At 35.0% G+C, this 26,284-nt stretch overlaps 1 protein-coding gene across 1 annotated transcript; it reads left to right on the top strand.

The window, feature by feature from the left end:
- The first annotated feature begins 892 nt into the window (after positions 1-892).
- RpS4 (ribosomal protein S4) lies at positions 893-5,511 on the top strand. Its single transcript, XM_089634627.1, has 5 exons — positions 893-972; positions 1,776-2,034; positions 2,213-2,310; positions 3,537-3,838; positions 5,338-5,511. The coding sequence occupies exons 1-5, from the start codon at positions 970-972 to the stop codon at positions 5,462-5,464; spliced, it is 789 nt and encodes a 262-aa protein (XP_089490753.1). The 5' UTR covers positions 893-969; the 3' UTR covers positions 5,465-5,511.
- The last annotated feature ends 20,773 nt before the right edge of the window (positions 5,512-26,284 follow it).

The following is a 26,284-nucleotide window of genomic DNA, read 5'->3' as shown; positions in this document are numbered from 1 at the left end:
AATGAATAAAAAAACAACTCATTCACATACAAAATTTTGAATTCACTATATAATGCAATCAATGACCGGTCGGTGGCCAAGTTGACATCGCGTTTGGGTCCCACCCAGGCGTAGTGTGTTCAATTCCTCGGCTGGCTAAGTCCTCCATCACAACACAAGCAACATTTTCAGCTTACTGTGGTGGTAGTAGGAGATCTTAAAATATTGTCAGGTTATTCGTAACCCAGGAATGTTTGTCTTTATTTAAAAAAAAAAAAAAAAAATCATACTAGTTTTATGTAAAATTCTGATGAGTAAAGAAATAAAATAGCTTTCGTGAGACTGGTGGCTGGACTTTTATAGCTTTGGTGCGATTTTGGGAAACCCAGAATTTTAAAATTTTTAAAATTATTTTAACTGTTAAAACTAATTATCCCAATAAACAAATTTAATGTATTTAAAAACTGGTGTATACGTTAGAATGTCATTATAGATTTAAAAAAATATAGTAAGAAAGGACTAGAGTTCCCCATGCTACCGACCTCACAAAAATGGTAAATCTGAATGCCATGGCATACAAATAGTTTTAAAATCAACTTCTTGAACATGTTATTTTTTTATAAAATAATATCGTTCATTTCAATGAACTTAACTTTTCAGACAATAACATATAAAACGAATTATCCAACGTTTCAAATTACACCAGCTAAGATAGTAGATAATATTACAAGACCAGTGTTAAAACAATAATTTTATAATACTTTTATGTGCAAAATCCGTTTTATTTGAATTCTAAAAAAAAACAATTAAAAACAAGTAAAACAATTTTAAATATTAAAGTTTTCTGATTTTGAGACCGCTTCGCATAACACATTCTCCGTCTATGGACTAATTTGAATTTAATAAATTTTTGTACCGTGGCAATACTTTTTTTGTATACAACACTCTGTTTCCGTTTTATCAAATCTCTTTTCCGTGTGTATTTCCAAGATGGTGAGTGACAGTTTGTTATTCGGAAAAATCTAATATAATCCTATAAGTATTTGATAGTATGAAACTATAAATATTTTCGCAAAAATATTTAAGATGTGATCCGCCATCGATTTTTATAAATTAATTGTGTTTTTGTGAAAAATTACGAGTTTTGACAGCATGTAATTCCTTGTGTCATTTTCGTGTAAGCTAATGAAATTCACACCGCGAAGTAATATTTTGTGCTAATTCGAACTTAGAACGTCACTGTTAATTTACTTTTCGGGTAATTTGTGTAATCTCTTGCCGTGTTCATGTCGGAAATTACACTTATTTATATTTTGAGGTTAAGAAACAATACTCGGCCGATGTGTCTTGTGTCCTTATTTTATAACCTCTCCGACTTAACTACGCCGGCAATGATTACGTATACAACTCTCGTTTATCATTTATTCGGTGCTTGCACCATATTTGTGACAATTCAGTTGCTTTGTGGTAGTTTTCTCAGTCTTAAATTTTGATTAGATTTCGGAATAATCCTTCCAAACATTGAAGTGATTTTCCCCTTTGTTACATTACAGCTCTAACTCTAATAGAATATATTGCAAACAGGATTTATTGTAGTAGTGAATTGCAATTTCTAGCACAAATTAACTTATCATAGTTACTTGACTGTCAAAATAAATCTACCAATACAAATGAAAACTTTCTTAGTGTCAATTACTTGTCGACGATTATTATTGCAGAGTAATTTACTTTATTAGTGTATCTTTCGAACAAGAAAAGTTCACAGTTGTATTTTTCATATTTGTGTTTTATTGTAGGCGCGAGGCCCCAAGAAGCACTTGAAGCGTCTGAATGCCCCCAAGGCGTGGATGTTGGACAAGCTGGGGGGTGTGTTCGCTCCCCGGCCATCCACCGGCCCCCACAAGCTGAGGGAGTCCCTCCCTCTGGTGATCTTCCTAAGGAATAGGTTGAAGTACGCCCTGACCAACAGCGAAGTAACCAAGATTGTCATGCAGCGCCTGATCAAAGTTGATGGCAAGGTCAGAACTGACCCCAACTACCCAGCTGGATTCATGGGTAAGTCGACAATTCATATTAATCATGGTTATTCATCTACTTACAAAGCAATGCGTTTTAAAAAGCATCACAACATAGACTTGAATCGTCTAAAAGCAAAGTCGTTAGAATCTCATGTTTACACATTTAACCCATAACGAACTTCAGCCATAGTAATGAATGTGGTTGATTATTTCAGATGTTGTCAGCATCGAGAAGACCGGAGAGCTGTTCCGTCTGATCTATGATGTCAAGGGACGTTTCACCGTCCACAGAATCACCCCAGAGGAAGCCAAGGTAATTAATATACAATAACAAAATGTGCTACAATGTTGATAGTTCGATCCTTCAGTATTCCAACCTCTTGTTGGAGTTGAGTTTGTATTTTGAAAAAAAAAAAAAAAAACTGCTGTTAAATTCAATTGTATTTATAAGCTGAGTGAGGTATAAGTAGTTATAAAACTTTGAATTCTTATTTAGTGAATTTGAAGCAATACATTATTGTGCATTTTCTTTTTTTTTTTTTTTTGCAAAGATCTGAATACGAGTCGGCTTGCTGTTGTGAAATCTGACTTTCCACAATGACCACTGTCTAATTAAATAAGTTTGTAAAAACCATCATTATCAGAACGTGTTCAGTTACAACATCCTTGGTGTTTCAAGATTGATTTACATTCACTAGTTGCATTACAGTACAATGCTACTGCGATAGATAGAGCCTAATGTACAAAGCCCTTGAGGTGCTATACAAATTATTATTACCTTTTATGTGAAACTGCACAAGAGTCTCAACTTCTCCGAACTGTCTAGAGCCAGTAAGACTATGGCATCACCAAATTGGGGTATGTTGTGAGGCTGAAGACAGTGGGGAGGGGTAGTACCTTATCACAGGTGATTCTACATGATAGTAAAAGTAAACTAAAGTTTTAGAAATTTTAACAATCTAAGGTAGTTTTCAGGTACAAAAGTAGAATTGTTTGTATGGATAGAATAATATTCTATGGAAAATTATTTTTCCTTTTTAAATTTTGTGCACTTCCCCGGACACCACCCTGAATATTATTTTGAATGCGTGAATTGTGAAATAATACAAATTAATCAAATAAAATTAACTTGGGCACAATCGGATTTGAACCTGTCGAACACTGCAATAGTAATACTGCTGGAACAAAATTTTCATAAAGCATCTTGTCGATTTATTTACACATCCATATTTGTGCCATTCATAAATATGTAGCATCAATCGAAGAAAGCCAGAAAAGATGGTGATATCGCATTCGTAAAAGCATTTTCGGAGTGCGTCAAAGATTTCCAGTAGTGCCACATGCTATCATCTTACAAACAACTTTAATGCTGATAAATCAGTGTTTATTAAGAGTTAATTCCTATAAATTGATAAAATCACCATTGGCACTGTTCAATGGGATTTCAGGTTTCCTTGTATGGTGTTGTGATGGATTCTCACTGAATGTTGTGATTTTTCAACAGGAATGCATTGTTTAATGTTTGCGTGTTGTTTACAGTACAAGCTGTGCAAGGTGAAGAAGCTGCAGACCGGGCCCAAGAATGTGCCCTTCCTGACCACCCACGACGGCCGCACCATCCGCTACCCCGACCCACTCATCAAGGTGCACGACACCATCCGCCTAGACATCGCCACCTCCAAGATCATGGACTTCATCAAGTTCGACACAGGCAACTTGTGCATGATCACCGGAGGGCGTAATTTAGGGCGTGTTGGCATCATCGTGTCCCGGGAACGCCATCCTGGATCCTTCGACATTGTCCATGTTAAGGATTCACAAGACCACACATTCGCCACCAGGTAAACATGCTCTGTCTTACTTTTTACTTAAACAATTACATGCTAATGTATTTATTTTAGAATGATTGTGGGCATTATAGTTTGCGTGGTATTATCTAGTCGGCTAGTCTCACAACTAGTGCAATTTTTTTTTATTTTTTAATTTAACGTAACCTAACCTCTTGCAGTTACTTCTGCTGGATCCGGTCGCGTTTAAATCAACGGCTGAATTCCCTCAAAAATGCACGATTGGGTTGAATGTTGCTAAAATTTTTTCGAAATTTGTTAAAATTTGATGTCGAAACATACTTCTGTTATAAAAGAAATAAAAAAATTATGTTTAGCCAATTATAATAGAGTAACCATTGGAAACAGTTAATTATTTCTGTCCATGCCATACAGTGATAACCACATCTCTTAGATAGTTCAGTATTCCAACTACAATACTACTTGACCAGATTCATAATTTAAAATGTTTGTTGAAAGTATAATATTGTAATTTTAACACAGCATATGAGCCAATAATTTCAAGATAGGTTTTCTTTTTGAACAGCACAAATTGCATTATTGATTGGTGCTTTCGAATTTGACCATTAGACTGCTTGTACTTAAAGTCAATACCGCGAATGAACCATCCCCATTACATAAGCAAGCAAGATTGCATATATCGCTAGATAGTTTAGTCAATACTGCAAATAAACCATCCCCGTTACATAAGCAAGCAAGATTGCATATATCGCTATATAGTTTGCAAATGGTTTTTCCGCAGTATTGGATTTACACCAATGTTTGACGGCAATGAGAGTGTCCATAGTGAGAGTTGGCCTATTCCAACTCTCATTTGTTTCTATAAACACTGAAATACTCAACTTCTAGTTTCAATTGCAGAAAGTATAATTAGTGAACATCACAACCTTGAAATTTTTCCTGTAGTGAATGACTTATATTGCAATATTTTTAAATGGTCAACTTGATATACGTGCTGTTTTAAATTACCTCAAGGGCGCTCGAACAATGTTCAGTTACTTGTAAACACAAGTTATTAAAAATTACAGATTGCATTTCTTGAAAAATTTGGAATTCCTCATCCTTAGAAGAGTAAAAATGTTATCAGTTAAACCCAGATATTTGAACTCCCATAACTAGAACATTTCACCACCTAGGATTCTGGCTGCAGAGTCTCCATCTTCTATCTTCGTGTCACCTGTTCCTATACTTCATTTTACTTAACTTAACTTTTGTAATATTTATATTTTCTGTAATACCTGCATCAACTGTAAAGCGCCCCTGAGGTGATATCTCACAAAAGCGGCGCTATACAAATTATCCAATAAATAAATAAATAGAAATCACTGTGGCTATTAATCCCGTTCTTGGTCCTTTGACAACCTGATGACAGCATGACGGCTGATAAAACGCTGATTAAATTAATGCCCAAGAATGAAATGGTTCCAATTAGCAATTAGGAGTACATTTATTATTTAAAAATATGTTGCTAATTTAATTTTTTTCTTTCCCAGAATGAACAACGTGTTCATCATCGGCAAGAGGAAGAAGGCGTACGTGTCCCTGCCCCGCGGCAAGGGAGTGAAGTTGTCCGTGGCTGAAGAGCGCGACAAGAGGCTGGCCGCCAAGAGCTCCGCCTAATTATGCTAAAACTTTATTTACATAAATAAAAAAAAAAAAACAATAAATCTCAAGCTTTTTTTTCATTCGCAAATGCCTTGATCATTTATTTACATAATAATATAGTATTTGCTTTATTGGTATAAATATTTGGCCTGTTATGGCGGGTCAGCTGTGACATGTATCATTCAGAAGCAGTTCCTCGGTATGTGCATCTGCGTTGCACTTGTCTTCTGTCTTCACATAACTTGCAACCACAACTGTGCCCCAGTCATCAATATACGAAAGTACGCTCATATCATTATTTGAGCTCTTTTTTTAAAATGTGATTACCGCACAAGAGTCCCAACCGTCTGGAACCAGTGAGACTATGGCATCCACAACTGGTGTATATTGTGAGGCTGAAGGGAAGAGGAAGGTGGGGGAGTACCTGGCTATTCAGATCTGGTCACCAAACACGGCTGAATCCATTTCAAGCAATGTTTCAATTCTGAATGGTGGTCTTACACCAGGGCAATATAAGAGTATCTTCCGCTCTCAGTATCGCCCTGTCTTCTAGTACAAGGTCCCCGTGCAAGTGTAAACGAGTCACAATACTTTGTTTTACATACTACAGGGCCAGCGGGTGGTATCGAGACAGCTCGGCCCGCCGAAATGGTGACATGAGCGAGACTGAATACAAATTACACTCATAAGGCAAATCACATGTTGGAGCAGTGCAGATATATAACTCATCCCATGCACTGTAGTTATAACACATGTAGTTACACCAATTCTGAAAAAGACAACTAGACGCCAATCTGATAACTTAGGTAATTATCGACACGTTTCAAACTTACCTTTCATTTCAAAAATCCTGGAGAAAATTGCTGCTGCACAAATAACACTTCACTTGAATTCAAATAAATTGTTTGAAAATCGTTAATTTACATACAGGGAGTTCCACCCAACCTAAACCGGACTACTTCGTATGCTGTCAGTCATTCAACTCTTGCCATAGAGCACTTATCTCACTCTTAGACATGAGTGCAGCGTTTGACACGATTGATCACGACTTCCTCATTGAGATAAGAGTAAACATTTGGTTTAAATTCCGAAAAAAGTGGCTGGCATCCTACCTGTCCAATCGCTTACAAGACGTGAAGGTTGGAAATAAAATGTCTAACTTCACAACACTTTCTTCAGTAGTACCCCAAGAATATGTTAGGGGTCCACTTCTCTTGATACTTTCGCCAAAATAATTGAGTCATTTGTTCTCTTGTCTCACTGCCAGGCTGACGATCAGCAAGTTTGTTTCCACCTGCGCTCCAAATGAAATCAATAGTCTCAAGATCCGTATAGCTAAATGTCTATAAGCAACTCGTTGGATGTCTTCAAACAAGCTGAAGGTGAATCATCTAAGACTGAGTTTCTCTGGGCGGCCACAAACAAACGTCAACATTTCAACGATTCACCTATTTCTATTTCCGGCAGCTATATCATCCCAAAAACAACAGTCAAACTTCTGTGTCAATTTAGATTTGGACTTCTCGTTTAAAAGTCAAATAAATAGGACTGTAAGCACCGGTTTTTTCAACTAAGACAACTCAAGTGTGTTCGAAGAAATCTTCCTAAAGAGGCAACAAAAATACTTATCAACTCTTACGTAGTCTCATGTCTCGATTACTGCAATGGCATTTATGCCAACCTTCCAAAATATCAAATTGACAAAATCAGTTTTTAATGTTAAGCATGTTCGTTTCACCGGGGTTTATAAATATTCGCACATTTCACCTTCGTAACCTTCACTGGATCTTCAATTGCCCTGAAAGAATCCAGTACAAATTGTGCTGGATGGTGTTTAAATCCATCAATGAAATGGCCCCACTGCAAAGCACTGGTCTGAGGCAGTCAACTCTTAGATCAGCAACATCATCAGCTGTAGGCAGACTGGTGGAACCTAACTGCAAGCCAAATACTAAGTTTGGTGATCGCGCTTTTGGAGCTTCTGGGCCGAAGGCTTGGGATAAACTCCCCCGGTACTAAGATGCATAACAAATTGATGTCTAAACTAAAAATCTTTTTAAGCTCTCATACACAGACATAGGAATTAATAGACGAGAAGATGAAGGCGAGGGGTAAAATCAACTGTTGAAGAACGAAGGGAGTGAAGCTGACTGTGATTCGTCAATAAATCAATCTGACAGTAAATAGGCATCTCGCAATATAATATCACCATTTACTTCTTAAAAGTAAAATCTGCTTTGGAATGAATAGACATTTTTACATGGGAGCGCAAATTACTCGCCACGTTATGAACAAATTTGCGAAGTCCAAATTCGACAAAAAATTCGGTTCATTTTCAGAGTCGAATATTTCGTTTAAGTATTTAGTTAAGACACTTTTATAAATGTTCATAATTTACTTCCCAGCAACCAACCAGCTTTGTGTTTCGCGTCCAGACGTTTCTCGATGTGATAGTAACAACTGATTCATATTATACGATGTGAATATGCTTAAAATAAAGTAAAATAATGCTTATATATGGAATGTAATACGACAATTGGGTTTATTCTCTTTTTCACATCTATTTTTACAAGTTTTCATAGTACAAGTCAACATTTTGCCGTGTTATTTCGTAAAATGAACCGATGATGCCTCGACCATAGTTCGCACAAGAATGATGACGTCACGTTTTCAAATTTCACTTGAGGCCATATGCGAACCCAGCCGGCTCAATGGAACCGGTATGGGGAGTGGGGATAATACGCTTTTAATCACTTAGGGCAGGTCTACTAATATTCATATGTCTATGCTCTCATATTAGTAAATGCTCTCATATTATTCATAATGAGGTGAGCAATTATAGACCGATCTTCCTTTTATCAACTATTCCAAAAATGTTTGAAAAACTTCTTTTAAATAAAATCATTCACTGTATCAAGCCAGTAATTTCTCCTAACCAGCATGGTTTTACTTCAGGAAAGTCTACTTTGTCCAATCTCTTAATTTACCAAAACTATATATCAGATTCCATGTCTAAGAAGTTATAAGTTGATTCAGTCTATACTGATTTCAGCAAAGCATTTTACAAGGTTAATCACAATCTGTTGTTAAAAAAGCTTCATAAATTAGGAATAGCAGGGTATCTATACATGTGGTTTAACAGTTATTTAAGTAACAGGCAATTGGCCGTTAAAATTGATGGCTTTATTTCTTATAAATTTAAAGCTACCAGCGGTGTCCCCCAAGGGTCACATTTGGGACCAATTTTATTTTTGATATTTGTGAACGATGTGCTCACTATATTCAACGATGTCGAAGTTTCAATGTTTGCGGACGATATGAAAATATACAAAGCTATAAGAAATATGAACGACTGTCAAACATTGTCAAATAACTTGCGTAAACTATTTGTTTGGTGCCAAGAGAACTATCTAGAACTAAATATAAACAAATGTCTAATTATGAGATTTCATAGAATAAAAAATCCAATTATTTATGATTACTCCATACTCCATCAATGATGTAGTTCTAACCGCTGTAACCGAGGTAAATGATTTAGGTGTAAACTTTGACCAAAAACTGAATTTTATAAATCATATTGAAATTACTTCAAATAAAGCTTTGAAAATGTTGGGTTTTGTTATAAGAATTTGCAGCCAATTAAAAAATATTCAAACATATAAACATTTGTATGTGTCATTGGTTAGGAGTCAAATTGAGTACAACTCGACAGTGTGGGCACCTAGTTACGCTAGTCATTCACTCACGATAGAAAGAATTAAAAAAAAATTCTTAAGATTTATTAATTTCAGAATGGGTATTACAAGGGAATGCGTCAACTATGTTTATCTACTATGTCAGCTTAATTTATTAAAATTATCTGAACGTAGAATAGTAAATGACTTAAATGTTTATATAAATTCAATAATTGACAGCCCTGAACTATTATACTTGATTTCCTTACATATACGTCGCAAACCAACATTGCGGCATTATCTACCGTTCTATTGTGATTGATAACTCCAACACAGAATTTCAATTCTATACCCCCGTTCGTCGTATACAAAATTTGGGTAATGACTATAAAGATGTTGTTGATATATTCAACACATCATTCACCACATATAAACAAGTCATTACCCAATTTATTTTGGAAAAAAGAATATCAAATACAATATAATTTAACTACAGAAACTAAGTAGCTTCATTTTATTTCGTTTTTGACATTATTTTTGTTTAAGAGGTTGTGTTTTATTATTTATTCTATTTCCTTTTTTTATTTTGTTTTGTGATTTTACTTTGACTTTGTTTTATTTTTGATTTGTTGTGTTCTTTGTAAAAAATAAGAAAATAACATGTAAAAGCCCTGCCGGGCGTAAATTTATAAATAAATATTCTTAAATTAAATATACCTGTCTTAGAGCATGCTTTTATTACCTATAATTAGGGGTACGCAAATTTCGTTTTTACGAAATAGATGCGATAAAAGCGAAATATGCATTTTATTTGCGATAAAAGCGAAATTTGAAAATTAAATACTTTCGCACTTTTTTACGTTACGTGCTTTCAAATGTTGATCAGACGCGCTAACAATTATTACAACTCAGTTCAAAACAGACAGAGACGGCACGAGTTGTTGCGTAGATGAGGAGCGAGCGTATTGCGGGATCGTGTTTTAGTAGGCGCGAGTCAATTGCGCCTTTAAATTCGATTTCTGGTTTGCTGCTTAGCTAAGAAGTAGTGTAGATTGCAGGATCGTGTTTTGGTAGGCGCGAGCAATTGCGCCTTAAAATTCGAGTTCTGGTTTGCTGCTTAGCTAAGAAGTAGTGTAGATTGCAGGATCTTGTTTTGGTAGGCGCGAGCAATTGCGCCTTAAAATTCGAGTTCTGGTTTGCTGCTTAGCTAAGAAGTAGTGTAGATTGCAGGATCGTGTTTTGGTAGGCGCGAGCAATTGCGCCTTAAAATTCGAGTTCTGCTTTGCTGCTTAGCTAAGAAGTAGTGTAGATTGCAGGATCTTGTTTTGGTAGGCGCGAGCAATTGCGCCTTAAAATTCGAGTTCTGGTTTGCTGCTTAGCTAAGAAGTAGTGTAGATTGCAGGGTCTTGTTTTGATAGGCGCGAGCAATTGCGCCTTAAAATTCGAGTTCTGGTTTGCTGCTTAGCTAAGAAGTAGTGTAGATTGCAGGATCGTGTTTTGGTAGGCGCGAGCAATTGCGCCTTAAAATTCGAGTTCTGCTTTGCTGCTTAGCTAAGAAGTAGTGTAGATTGCAGGATCTTGTTTTGGTAGGCGCGAGCAATTGCGCCTTAAAATTCGAGTTCTGGTTTGCTGCTTAGCTAAGAAGTAGTGTAGATTGCAGGGTCTTGTTTTGATAGGCGCGAGCAATTGCGCCTTAAAATTCGAGTTCTGGTTTGCTGCTTAGCTAAGAAGTAGTGTAGATTGCAGGATCTTGTTTTGGTAGGCGCGAGCAATTGCGCCTTAAAATTCGAGTTCTGGTTTGCTGCTTAGCTAAGAAGTAGTGTAGATTGCAGGATCTTGTTTTGGTAGGCGCGAGCAATTGCGCCTTAAAATTCGAGTTCTGGTTTGCTGCTTAGCTAAGAAGTAGTGTAGATTGCGGCATCGTGTTTTGGTAGGCGCGAGCAATTGCGCCATAAAATTGGTTTGCTGCTTAGCTAAGAAGTAGTGTATGTTGGCGTCCGTCCATCTCTTGTCTTTCAAGCAGTCACTCGCTCATGCGCGTATGGTATAGTTGTGTTACTAACGTCAATATGGGCCGCCCGAAAGTAGAATTATCTGAACGAGTAAAAACGTTCAAAGAGGATGGCTTGTATTTAAGCGATACTAACATCGTAACGTGCAAATACTGCAACGTGCGTTTGGAAGGAAAGAAGTTAGATACTTTGAAGAAGCATACGACTTCTGTTACTCATTTAAGAAAGAAATCTGATCCTGATCCTCAACCAGGGTCCTCTGGAATAAAAAGGCAATCCACAATAGTTGGTGCTTTTGAAGTGCAAAAGCGTGCCAAAACGGAAAAAGAGGAATTTGTGCTTGGCACTGTAAAAATGTGTTTAAAAGCAAAAATTCCGTTGAATAAACTAGATCATCCAGCTGTTCGCAGTTACATGGACAAATATGTGCCTGGCTCGGGTAACCTGCCTTCTGGAGATAATTTGAGACGTAAGTACGTACCACAGTGCGATGTTTCGGAGAAAGATGAAGTGAAACAAAAACTAAAGGATCAGCCTGTAGTTGTGGTGGCCGACGAAACTTCTGACAAACAAGGCAGATGTGTCTTTGCACTTTTACTTTAAACTGTCTCTTCAGAACCACAGTAGTCTTGTTTCTTAGCAAGTGTAAATTTTTTAGACACTGCCAATGCTTCCACTTGTTCTCAAGCAATAATTGATACTTTGAAAAATACGAAATTCAATAAAGTATATGGTTTAGGACGGGTTGTTTCTGAGAATTTGGACAATTCATCAAATTTCAACGTTCATTTTTCAGTTCTGTGAAAGATTTTTTCAAGTTCTGTTTTAATTTCAGTTTTATCAAGCAACTAGCCTATAATGATATAGTAACAGAACTTGAATAGGACTTTAACAGAACCCGGAAATGAACGTTGAAATTTGATGAATTGTTAAAATTCTCCGAAACAACCCGTCCTTAGTGTCTGACTCTGCAAGGTACATGGGTGCATGTTTCAACTTGCTAAAAATACTACTGGATGACCATGCACTGCACTTTCAATGCTGGGCGCACAAAGTGAATCTTGATTATTATAAACATGAAAAGTTCCTATTTAAACTTTCTACGACAGCATGCTCCACAATTAACTCCAAAACTTTACCCTACGCCTGTTGTAACCAGGTTGAATTCTTGGTTTAAATCTGTGATTTATTTGAATGAGTATATGCAGCAAATTATCGATTTTCTTAGACGACAATTCTAGCACTATTTACCTCAAAGAATGTTTTGAAAATGACATTCTAACCAGTAAAATTCAACTTACATTCGTATCAGAATTCTGTCCGAAAATTATGAAACTAATTGACAATTTAGAAGGTTCAAACTATTCGTTTGCACACATTTTGTGGAGTAAATTAGAAGATTTGAAGTCCTCTCTTCAGCGTCAATGTGAAGGCTCTTTTGACGAAAAAACAATTAATATTTTATCAACCGAAAATTCTATCGATCACAGCATGATGTTGAAGACAGCAGCTCAAAAGAGCACATGGGGCCGAATCCAACAAATGAGTGCTACAAGCACATTGGCAGATTATTTTGTCCATCGAAAGCAGCAAATGTGCCCTCTTCTTCTGTCAATTCATATTCCATAGTGAAAAGCTTCGCAAAAATTCCGTTTTTCAAAAGTGTACCACAAGAAGAACTAATTGACGGGTACTCTCATTTTCACAGACAATTACTTCGATTGGTCGGCCAAGAAGCTCCTGTGGATGTAATGCAAGTTTTAGTTACATCAAAATCTTGCTATCCTGGATTTGCAAAAGCAGCTATTCAATTGCCCTGTCAATAGTGTTGATGCCGAGAGGTACTTTAGTATCTACAACATTGTCGTAACTGTACTTTTTTTGCGAAATAAATGCGAACAACTGTATTTTTTTTTGCGAAATAAATGCGAAATTTTCTATTTTGAGTTTTTTTAAATGCGGAATCAAGATTTTTTATATATTTACATATTTTCCCATATTTCCATCAAATCTAAATGCAACGCTGCTAAATTTCTTATCGGCTTAGTGTAATTTACAAATTTGTCTTATTTCTGAAAACAGGACATGTTGGCGTCCCGAAACTCTCCTCTGGAACAGGAGAGAACAGTACCGAAAAATAGGAGTTATGGTGAGGTTGGTAATACACTACTTTGGATTTTTTTGGTTATTTATACCTTTTTAAATTGCCAAAAAAATACTCTATTTAGAATTTTGTCTAGCTTGGTTTTTTTTAATCGATTTGCGAGACCATATTTTCCGCAAATCAGTTTATTCAATTCAGCTAAGCGCACTAATGCCAGCTCCAGACACATGTATGGTTTACTGTCACATGGATGGTGCTATATCGCCATGAGGTAAGCATGGCGACGATCACACTGGGTGTTGTCGGTTTAGCAGGCCTTAGACTCATCAATAATGGATGAAACCAGAGGCAACTCATGACTGATATCGCCAGCAGTGAATTTCACTTTTAAAATGTATCTAGTACAGTACCATACTTACCTGGTCACTGAGATTTACAACGTTTATTGTTTATTAGAGAAATTTAGATACGGTTCCCACGCACAGGACATAATTGGATTTTCTGGTATTTACTTTAATAATATATATATATTTATGTTCTGTAATGAGCGTGTTTAGAAAATGAAAAGCATATTTTATGCTGGGCGCTACTGCAGTACAAGGTTTTGATCAGAATTCATCATCCTAAACGTGATTCGTCCCTCGGTATAAGACAGATTTCGATTAATGTAAATCCAATAAGAAAAGTGTGATTAGGTTGTATTATAGGTAGGGGTACGTAAATTTCATCAAATATATATTTGATGAAAATATTCCCACATGGGATGAAGTACAAAATTAATGGATGTGTTAATTGAACTAATTGACGTATTACTATTTTAAGGAACTCTAGTGCCTGGTAAGGGAGCCAAGATTCTTACTTTGAATATATATTTGAACAGTTTATTTCGACCTGCAGTTGTATTTGCGATTAGGTAATTTTGTAATTTAATCATGACATTATTTTATAATAAGATGGAAATGCTTTTTATCTATACGCCATTATTTGCATTTTGTAGTTTTTCTAAACATAAGATGATTTTGGCATGTTTATGTATTGGTGAAATAGAAAAAAACGCCACACGCATCATGGCTTGGTCTATTTCAGCATATCTCTCCATACACTACCAATGTGAATGTATGACAAGCCACGACATTATAGCGCGCTTATAACGTGGTCTGTCACAGGCTTAAAACTTTTTAGTAGATGCAAAATGATTAACTTCTAAACTATGCAGTTTGCGGAATTTGTATTATTCGGGCGTTGGTCGAACAAACCAAAATAATAATCTCGGGTTTGGATTCACTAATTAATAGGTACATAATCTCTTCTGCCTAATAAGCTATCTAATCGTGTTGGTTGAATTGTTTTTATTTTGCCAAATATCTGATTACCTAGTAAGTACTTACATCAATATTTTTTTACATATTGTAAAAAGCATTAACTTTGTGGCTCTCCATAATTTACAATATAAACACATACCTACATTTGTGTTCACCACTTTATAATATAAATAGAAAACTAATTTATAAGTTAGTTTTAATATTCTCCTGGTTAAGGAAGGGTACTTCTGAAAACGGTTCAGTGTAATTAAAATAAATTGGTAAAAAACAAATTTGTGTTTATATTGTCAATTTTTTTTAAATGTTAAATTTAAGGGTTTTTTACTGTCGTAAATATATTTATTATTATTTAAATTTTATGCTCCCACATTTTAATATACAAATATTATAAAACCTAAAAACAATAAAATAGACTTATTTTTTATTAGAAATTATCACAGAATGTTTTCTCTCTTTATTAATATTATTTCGGCATTTTACTTTCTCGCTCCTTATTTAGAGTTAGTATTATTATTATTGTTTTTATTATGGTCTCTAGTGATTACTCGTCAATATCAATATTATCGTCACTGGAACAGTTGTTATCTTCGCTTCCGTGCTGAGACTTCATGTGCCTATCGAGGTCTCGTTTTCTAACCAACACCTTCCCGCACAGGGAGCACATGTAGGGGGTTAGGCCGGTGGCGTGCAGCCGCACGTGCTTGTTCAGGTTGCTCGGGTCCCCGAAGGGACGCTGGCAAAACTTGCACTTCAGGGGTTTGTACCCCGTATGGGTGCGAATGTGTATCTTTAAGCCATACTTCCTGGAGTAAACCTTCCCGCAATACACGCACAGGTGGCCTTGTTTCATCTTGCCCCAGTTGCTTGCGAAAAGTTCCACGTCTGCCGCGTAATTGCTGGATAATTCTTCCAGAGATTTTGATAGTCGAAGCTCCACCGTATTGTCTATCCATGAGTGTTGTGTCGCTGCTAACTTGTAATTTTCGTTGATCGGTTGTGACATGCAAAGATTGAGAGGTTGTGCAAGAACTGGAGAGGAGGTGGCGCTGATGTGTCTTTTGACGATCTCATATTTTGGTGAAAAAGCGGAATCTCTTTTATACGGAAGAAATGCAGATGTCGGTGGTTCTGATAAGCATCTTGCGCTCTCGGCAACTTTTATAGATATCTGAGGCAGGTAAGCGCTTGTTGGCCTCTCCAAGGTATTCAAGCAAAACTGTTCGGCTAATTTATGTTGTCCAGCGCGGAGGCTGGATACATTGTACTGCTTCCATATGGTTTTGGCAATCTTCTGCCATAGTTGCGCCATGGACTCCCGGCCGCAAGACAACAGCAGATGAACTTTGAGCGGGTTCGGATACTCGAAGCTCTCGTTGCAGATGTGGCATGAATATTTTTTGTGGCCTGCGAAGAAAACAAATTTAACATAACTAAGTCACGCAATAACGTGACATTGGGACAAATGATTTATGATTAGAAATAATTGCTGAGACTGTAATTATCGGTAAACAATTAATCAAATTATTGTGGAGCCAAATTCAAATTTGACTATTTCCATTTGCTCACTTTTCAGGAAGGAAAAAAAGCTGTATCTTGGAAATCAAGCGTAAATATTTGATGGTTTTATTTTTATTTATTTAAGTTTTTTCATCGCTTTATTGGAATTGGAAATAATTGTCATTGTCAGGAAACGTATTTTAAGACATTATTGAAATAATGGGAACCTATACAAATTAGTTCCCTTAAATGTTGGAAATAGTTCTTCTTGCATTAAATAATTATTTTAATATTTGAAAATGAACCGGATAAAGGTACTTTTTTGATAAAAAAATAATAACAGATATTCAGGATCCTAAATAAGTGCGAAATTATTGATTGACGTAACTCATTTGCGTCAAATATGTATATAATTAATTTTGAATTACAGCCCAGCGTAGTCAAATGTAGTCGTGTTGCAATATGTTTCGAGAGTGCGTATAAGTATAATATATGTAATTTTAAATATATGATATGGCTAAGTCCTCTAACACGGCACAAGTAATGTTTACCGCTTACTGTGATGGTAGGTTTTAGATTTTAAAATATTTTCTGGTTTACCTGTAATATTTTTCGGCGTTAAAAACGGCATGTCAATGATGGCCAATATTTCTTCCGAGAACCACAAGAGCAGTTCTCTTCCCAGAGGAATGTCCTTGGTGACCTTCAGCGTGAAGCTGTCCAGCCTCTTGTCCAGCTCGCCCCCAGCTGCCTGGTTGGCCTCGAGGTGGATATTGGAGCTGTGGATATCCGGAGCCAGGCTGGGGAAATTCCGCCAGACTCTGGAGGAATGTTCGCTGGTGGAAGTCATTATTTCCAGGTATCCTCGAGAGTTGGTGCCGACGTGAACCTACAATAATAATGTAAATGAACGATTAAAAACATATTCGAAAAGTTTTTTAAAAATCAAATCTATACAGTAATTTTTCTCTTAGTTTCAAAAAAAGTGTGCAAAATTTCATCAATAAGTATCCACATTCGGTTTTAAGAGGTGGGAAAAGAGTATGGGTGGTTATTATAAATATCATATAGGCCTTCCTGTTTTGAAGGTGCAAAAGTTTTGGTTTTAAACCTCGTGTATTGGTGATGGGTAGTTCGTTTTTCGCATTTGCTTCGGCTTTTGATAGTTACCTAACTTTAAGATAAGTGATTTTTTGGCTAACCTACTTAAGTAAAATATTTCTTAAAAAAATATTCAAATATTGATTATTATCATACAGAATAGTAGGGCCTTAATCCAAAGTAACGAATGTCTTCGAAAAGATGAGAAAAGCTCAACTGGTCCTGTAATAAATAACAGAAGAATAAGTACAGGCAAATAATTTTAAAAGGTCCTTTGCCTGTGTAGTAATTTTTGATTTTGTTTGGAAGCTTTTGTTTGGAACAGAACTTTCTTAGAACTTGAAGATTAATTTCGAAATTTAACCAATTGTTCTAATTCTATGAAACAACCCGTTCTAAATTTAAACAGAATTGGTCAGAAAGCATTACTACGCATCAAATATTTTTGGGAATTTGCGGGGTAAGAGGGGACTGCGGGCCAACTAGTTTTAAAAACTTTTTTGAGACTTTCTTCACAAAATGTTTTGCCTGTAGATTGCTCGAGTAAGATCTACAATACAAGAAAGGATTTCTTCCACCAAAATGAAATATCTTTATCACGCTCACAGTCCCCTCTTCCCCGCAAATATACAGAGATACTGGGTACGTAGCGACGTTTATCAATTTCGTTAAAATCTTTAAAGATTAAAGAAAACAAAATCATATCATTTTATTATGTATCATGTGTACCTATATAATATGTCGAGGATTTTATATTTAAAGTACCTTAATAAATACAAGGAAAATTTAAGGTAGTATGGAAAACTGAAAAAAATGTACTTACATCTTTTGTAAAGTCTCCGATACGACTGTTCGCCAGTTCACTGATACTGAACGGCTTCGACTTGGTTCCATTCCGCAACTCCTCGGAGGCTATCACTCTGCACTTCAGGGGTGGGCCACTACCCCTCACTCCCGGCGGACTACGCAACACTTCCCTCTTTACAATGTCGGACACCATAAACGACTTCTCAACCATACTGAAGGACATAGTGCAAAAATCGACCCAATTAATTACCAGACTTTATCCCAAAAGACGTGACAATTTTGAATTTCTGTCTATACTGAGAGAGCAAATAATGAATTATTATAGAGGTAAGTAGGTAGGTACTAAAGAACTTTGGAATACTGATATAATTATGCTTTATACCATGAACTACCGACATGAACCTGTTCGTCTGCAGGTTCAATTAAAACTGCAGTAGGATATTGTGATGCAGGAGATATTTATAAGTTGTGGGGTGGACGGAATGCCTACCGAATTAGAGTGCGGACATATCGCTTTACAATGTGATTAGGGCATTGTTATTGAAATTGTCCGCGGGGGATGCTGCGCGAGGGGAGGTACCACCCCTAACCCAGTGCCCAGGACGGCCGCCACACATCAGGAGTTCAGACTGAGAGATAAACATTCTGCAAGTCACTTTAGAAGAAATCTATATTTGTTTTTTATCCAAAATTAAAAGATGAGGTTGGGTTGAATATCTCGTCACACCTGTTGTACCTTTTGTACAAATTTTCTCAAAATTTAAATATTTTTTAAATTCTTATTTCGCCGTCTTATTAGAAGTACAGTTACAAGGGGAAATCCATAATTGATTTTATTTTGGCTGTACTACACGTGTACAAATTGATAAAATATGAACTGTCGATTTCCCGAAAATAAATAAATTCATCAAATCGTTGATCAGCGCCATTTTCAATTTTTTTCATTTTTTAAACGCTGATCGGTCCGTTTCAGCTTTTTGACAAATTGTAAACGTGGACCGTTCAAATGTCGAAAAATCAAAATGTCGCTGATCGTTGATTTGACGACCAAAGAGTTAACCTAAGGTACGTGGTAGGCACCTACATATATTCGATTTTACAAAAAAAAACGATTATTATACTCGTATTTTTATTAAATCATGAAATATACTTTGGTTTTTTAATCAAATCGTACCTAGGTAATACAACTAACTTTTTCGTGATTATTATATTTAGTACAGAAGTAAATAAAAGCAATTATATTTCAATTTTGTTAAAATCTTCCTTGTGATAAAGAAATTATTTTGTACTACTTTGTATTCATTGTGGTTGTTCATTACAAAAAAAAACTCTCAGTAAAACACGAGACTTTAGGAGTTTAGAGTTTATTTGACTGGTGAACCACCGTACCTTTATCAGGGTTAAATATGTACTGTAACAGGTTCTTTCATGAGGGTTAAATATGGACTGTAACAGGTTCTTTCATCAGGGCAATATTTACTGTAACAGTTCTTTCATCAGGGTTAAATATGTACTGTAACAATTCTTTCATCAATGTTAAATATGTACCGTAACAATTTTTTCATCAGGGTTAAGTATGTACTATAACAGTTCTTTCATCAGGGTTAAATATGTACTGTAACAGTTCTTTCATCAGGGTTAAATATGTACTGAAACAGTTCTTTCATCAGGGTTAAATATATACTGTGGCAGTTTTTTCATAGGGGTTAAATATAATTTTGATTCAATATGGGGTTAAAATATTTTTTATAAGCAAACGCTCTTCTAAAAGAGGCGGAGAAACTAAGTAAAGCCAAGTAATGTTAATTTTTATTTAATATACAGTAAAAATATGAGAATGAAACGGTGGTTTTGAAACCGGTCCGAAAAATACTTTTAATGAAATGGTGCTTTACTAAATGATTTTTTTTTTAAATTTAATGTATTGGCGTGTAGTGTGTGGTGGCTCCATGATCCCCACCGCGAATCATCTGCTAAATGTCCCACAATATTATAAAAGTGTTTGTCTAACAAGTGCCGCCTCTCGGTCACCGTGTCACGCGCACGTGCGCGTTCCCGCCACAACCAACCAGGCCCAGGGCTGCTCACTTTATTATTAAATTAATTTTTGCCATAATTTCTCTCCACTTTTAAGAATGTTATTAGAAACATAAGGCACTACCCGATAAACTGAAGAAATTGAGAAAAATTACAGATTTATTTGAGTTAATTTACAACTCGGCGTTATTACGCGTAAATCCACTTGTTCTGAAAATGTCTTAATTAATTAAATTCAATAAGAACACCGAAAAACTATGCTCCAATATCACTCATTCAACTGGGTTTTTTCTCCATTTAACCTGTCGTGCGCCGCAGTAGCCGATAGGCACAATCAAAAATCATTTCTCTGAATATAAGTAGCTCTTCTGTTCCGGTGGAAATAGTTGTTTATGATAGATTATTTTTTTCAGAAAGCAAGTTAGTTATTACGAAAATAAAATCATCTGGCCCACGGGAAAAAATTTTGCGTCGGCACACTATTTGCTAATACACACGCTGGTAATGTAATTAATGAGATAATCGAATAACGCATATTAATTATTCGATGTTGTTGACATTTTAGGCATGAAACCATCTTTACAATTAGGAAATAACTTTAGGAATCTATTACACATTCATTGGAATAAATTTTAAACGATTATTAATGAAAGAAGTTAAATTACCTACTAAGCCAGCCGACAAAACATGCAACCATTACACAGATCAATATATTAGGTAATCAACTGTGCCAAAAACTATTCTTAGTTCTATCGTTTTGAGATATCGATTTCAATCTTGATATGGTTATATTTAGGAGGTAATAAGAAGTTTTTTAAATTTGTAATTAATTCAAATTCGTAATAATCATATCATTAAAGTATCGTGTTTTGGCAACCCTGGCGATACGCAACAGCGCGATGTGTGGGGTACAGTGCGTACCCCCATGTTGTCACCTCACCCCTAACATTTGTACCGCGAACAAAACTTAATGTTCATTTGATTTGCGCACTATAATGCGCACTGAGGTACCTTTCTATTTGGACGCGTGTGCAACAACCAGGGGTGCGTAACATTACATTTTCTCATTCAAATGTTTATTTCAATTTTACTGCAAACACGTTATTTAGAGTGAAGGTCTGTGTGTGACGGCTATCATTCTAAAGGCTAGATTAACTAAAGTTCCAACTTTTTTATTAATCTAACACGGATGTTATTTATGTATTAAATTCATGTATATCGTTTTCTTTTTTAGAGGAAAACCATTGCTATCAAATTTAACTTTTTGTAATTTTTTATATTACAATCCCCTTCAGACTAATATTACATTATATACTAACATCCTTGTTCTTAACAGGAATGCTCGATTTCAACACCTTAGAAGCACGTCGAATAATATTTTTAAGTAAACATTTTTTTTAAACTAATCACTCGAACTATAGGTACTTAATCCACTTTTATATATAGTACTTATACTTAGTCAAATAAAACGGTAAGAACATTCGAAACGATAACTCAACAAGAAACTGTTGTTATAATACAAAACCTAAAAACTGAGTCCGCACCAGGTTTTGATGGGATCACCGTTGAAATTCTGAAAAAAAAACCTTAACCTTTTGAAAAAACCTATTACACATATCATAAATAATAGTCTTAAAAAGGGAATCTTTCCATCTATATTCAAAAAAATATTATTTCACCAATTTTTAAATCAGGTGATACTAAAGAAATTAATAACTACCGACCTATATCAATATTATAAAATATCTCAAAAATTTTTGAAAAGGTAGCTAAAAAGCAACTACTAAAATTTATTGAAACTAATAATATATTGAGTGACCAACAATTTGGATTTTGCGCAAAAATAAGCACACAGGACGCAATCATAGATTTAACAACAAAAATACATCAAGCACTCACTAGACAAAGGCAAAAAATCTCTTGCAGTGTTCATAGACCTAAAGAAAGCCTTCGACAGCATAAGTCATAAAAAAAATATTGTACAAGCTTAACAAAATAGGAATTATAGATATTGCTAAAATGTGGATAGAAAGTTTCCTGAACTCTAGAAATCAATATGTAAAAATAAATAACACTCTCAGTGAACCGAACACAAGTGACTTTGGAATACCACAATGCACCATTTTGGGCCCTCTTCTATTCATATTATATGTTAATAATATCTTTCAATTGCCATTAACAGGAAAACTCATTTCATATGCAGATGATACTGCAATTATATTTCAAGCGAATTCATTGAATGAACTTGTAATAATTGCTAACAATGATATCAATACGTTAAATGAATGGTTTGATAAAAACTTATTAACATTAAATATTGAAAAAATATATTAGGTACATAATTTTTAGTATAAACAAAAAAACCTTTTATTACCTTAAATATTAAAATACAATAAAAAAATGCACATAAAAAAAAATTACTTGCCAAAATAATGACTGTTTATGCATAGCAAATAAAAATGAAATTAAATATTTAGGTGTAATAATAGACAGTAACCTTAAGTGGAAAACTTAAGTAAACATAAATAGATTAAAATTAAAACTAATAAATATGTAAATGAGTTTTACGGAGAACATGAATAAATAAGTAAGTAAATAAATTAATGTATGATTATTTTTAAATCGGTTCTATTTTGTGATTCAACGTGGTTATCTAATTATATCCAATAACCGCTGGTTGTTCGCACCTGACTTTTTTCCGCAGTTTTCTTACGGCGCGTGCCGACGATATGTTTTCAGATGCACTTGACTTAAAGCGACATAAACACGTTGAACTTTTTTCTGTGTGTTGGAGCTTCAATTGTTAGGTGTTTACTGATATGTATTAAAATAATTTTCATAAAAATCGTAAACGTGGATGAAAATACCGATTTCATGTAATTTGATGTTAACTAAAAAAGAATTATAAAATTCTCCGGAGTTACCTATGTAACGGAATGGCTTATTATTTTTACTAAAATATTTATTATAAGCGATGGTAGATTCTCTCGCTGCAGCAGCTGGTCCAGTTTCTTCACCACCTAGGATTGTTGCTGTAGAGTCTCTATCTTCTATCATCGTGTCACCTATTCCTGTTCTTCATTTTACTTAACTTAACTTCAATTTATTTTTGTAATATTTATAATATTTATATTATAGTGATATCTCACAAAAGTGGCGCTATACAAATTGTCCAATAAATTAATAAATTTATTATTATTTATACGGGATTGTCGAGATTTCCTAAACCCTAAGAAATTTAAACAACCAAAATACATAATTCAAACATAGAACTAAAATAATTATGTTGTAAAATATAATATGTTACAGGTAGGTACTTAATCGTTTGTACGGATTCTTGACACATCTGCTCATAATCCAAGGTCATTGAACCAGAGTTACAATTACTCGCAGACAGACCCACAACCGAAATTAGTATGTTTGATAATAATTTAAATGATTAGGATATCTGAAGGTGCTAACTTATTAAATACATAATTTGCTTAAGATTTTTATCTCAGCTGGCTAGCCAAAAACTTTATAATACGTGGAAAGTAGTTCGAAGTCACCTCGTTCTACGGTAATATTTATAAATAGTAAATGCACACCGCAAGTAGTTTAGTGTTGTGACAGTTTAATAGTGGTATAAAGTTGAGTCTATCGAGCGCAGAACACCAGCCCCGAGACCCTTCCGTGCAGCAGGTAACCTAGTTTCCGTGGAAAATATTCTGTTATTCCCCGGGAAGTGGAAGTGGGCACGCGCTTCCATTGCGACCTGCGAACGATGGTCGGTTTTGTAGCTGTAAGTGGAAAAAAGTGTTTTTCGCGCTTATTTTTTTTATTTTTTTATTTTTTAAACACAGCAAAAGGACATAATTTGTCAGTTATAAAAAATTAACACGAAAATACACAATATAGAATACACTATAAATCTAGTTTTATGATAAAGTTTTGACCGGAATTAAAAAATAAACAAAATGATTACGAATTTTGCACGTAGAATATTGACATAAAATATTGCTAATTTATTAAAGAAAATCGAATTCCTGTTAAAAACGGTACTGCAGGCCTTAACGAATGATTTTATTTTTTATGTGACACCTCACAAAAGCACCCCTGTCTGTACAGTGTGGATGCAGGTGATCTATGGCGCCATCCGGTTAGGCAGCGTTGTGAGGCAGAATTGACGGAATTCCTAATAAACTCTCAGTAAAACACGAATGCGTTATGGCGATGTCGGAATACGTGTTCTTAAAAAAAACTAATATTTTCGCATTTTGTCATTATTATAATAACAGGATAAACGCTGCCGCAATGATACGCGTTCCGATATATTATGAAAGTACTAATAGTTTATTGGGAAATAGCCTGATATCACATATTTAACAGGATTTTAATAAATCAGCAATACTATTTTTTATCCGTGTGGGAACATTTTTTTTCGTATTCGAATAAAGCATTCACATTATGGCTTGCTATAATTACAATATTTATAAACGCATATTTTTTTAAACTATTTTATTTACCCAGTTCCTGAAGTGCTGTTCCTTCGTGAGGAGAATATTAAAACTAACAACATAAAATAAATATTCTCCTGATTTTTCTGAGTATTTCTCCGGGTATTTCTGAAACCAGCAGAGAAATGTGTTAGTAAGCGGCTTTAAACAATTTTTATGTTTATGTATTAATTTGTTTTCATTTCATGTGAACATTATTTATCTTTTCTCGTACTTATTTCAGAAACAATTGATTGATGAACTACCTTGGATAAGTAGGAGCACATTTTATCGATGGTCAAAATGAATATTTAAAAAAAAAATTATTTACACTTTGATGATTTGCATAATTCAATATGTATCAATTTCAATCGATTTTTTAATTATTGACCCTGAAGCCTACAACAGCGGTAAGAAGAGAGGTTTCCCTTTGATAATTCAATATGTATCAATTCCAATCGATTTTTTAATCATCGACCCTGAAGCCTACAACAGCGGCAATAAGAGAGGTTTCCTTTGACAGTAAAGTTGTCGGAGGTATTGCTCATTTTGAGATATTGTCTTCACCTGGGGGGATTTCCCGAGCACGGTCGCGCTGTCGATAGTCAGACTGATATTGAGAATGCAATAAATTAGAAATCTGCTGGCCAGCTGGCAACGCTGGAGACATTCCTAAACGTTAGACGACTACGTAAAAGTACAAAAGTACTTATTAATTAACAGTGTCAAATTGAAATAATAACTTTAATTTGCATTGGCAGTCCGCATGTACTTTTAACATTAAAAAGGAAGTTAATTTGTTCATGAGGTATTTAGTAATAACTAACTACTTTCGTTTTTTCAGACTGGAACGGAATTAATTGATATATGAATTTATTAAGTCTATGGATGGTGTATACCATCATTAAAAAATATAAAACTAAGCTGGGGTATGACTCACCTTTACCAAGAATGTGCCGTTATTTTAACGAGACATATAAAAGTCATCCCATTGATTTGTCAATGTCATCACTGGCCACCTTCAAATCAAACGTAAACAAGACTTAAAGCTACCTATCGTGTTGATCTATAAAATAATTACTGTTGCTGTTATGAAATGTATATGTAAGTGTATGTATTTGTGTATACATGTATGCATGTAGGTGCATACATGTACATTATTCTTTACGTATAGTTTTGTGTTCATCAATGTTGTGTTTGTCTGTAATTAGTGATAGTATCAACCAAGTTTAATTAATGTAATTGAATTTCGAGAGCTTTGATATGAATCACTGTTGACAAACCTAAGAAAAAAAAAAAAAAAAAAAAAAAAAAAAAAAAAAAAAATTATCCAAAAAGTTTAACATATTCACAGCTTATCCTTGGAGGCCCCGCTAAAAGCAGCGCTTTTGTCTACCGACTGTCCGAATTATATTCTGATCGTGTTGCAAATATTGCTAACTTTCCATAGATGACGGATTTCGCCTTTATCGATCTACCCTGCTAGATACCCAGGTTATTATATTGACCAGAATTCTTAACCTGTCATGTTAACTGGTTGTGGTGTACTTAGTTCCGCGACTCGCAAAGGTAAAAATAAAATAGAATAATAATTAATTTTGGTTTTCGCACATTTATTGCTTTTAGGGCGAAAATTAGTTCTAAATTAAAAAGTAATATCTCTCCATCACAGCTAGTGGGCGGAGGGTGGAACAGGGTTGGCACACCAGATGGAGCTATAGGCAGGGACTGGCTGCACCTTGCACCATCGCACCGCATTGGCTACGCGGCTCAATCGGACACGGTTTTTATTCAATTAATCCACCG

This window comes from Hesperophylax consimilis, chromosome 1 (genome assembly GCF_061612785.1).
Source record: "Hesperophylax consimilis isolate HC1 chromosome 1, BYU_Hcon_1.0, whole genome shotgun sequence".
In the NCBI taxonomy this organism is placed as follows: domain Eukaryota; kingdom Metazoa; phylum Arthropoda; class Insecta; order Trichoptera; family Limnephilidae; genus Hesperophylax; species Hesperophylax consimilis.
Note: the sequence above shows the minus strand (reverse complement) of the source record. Positions and strands in the feature narration are given on the sequence as shown.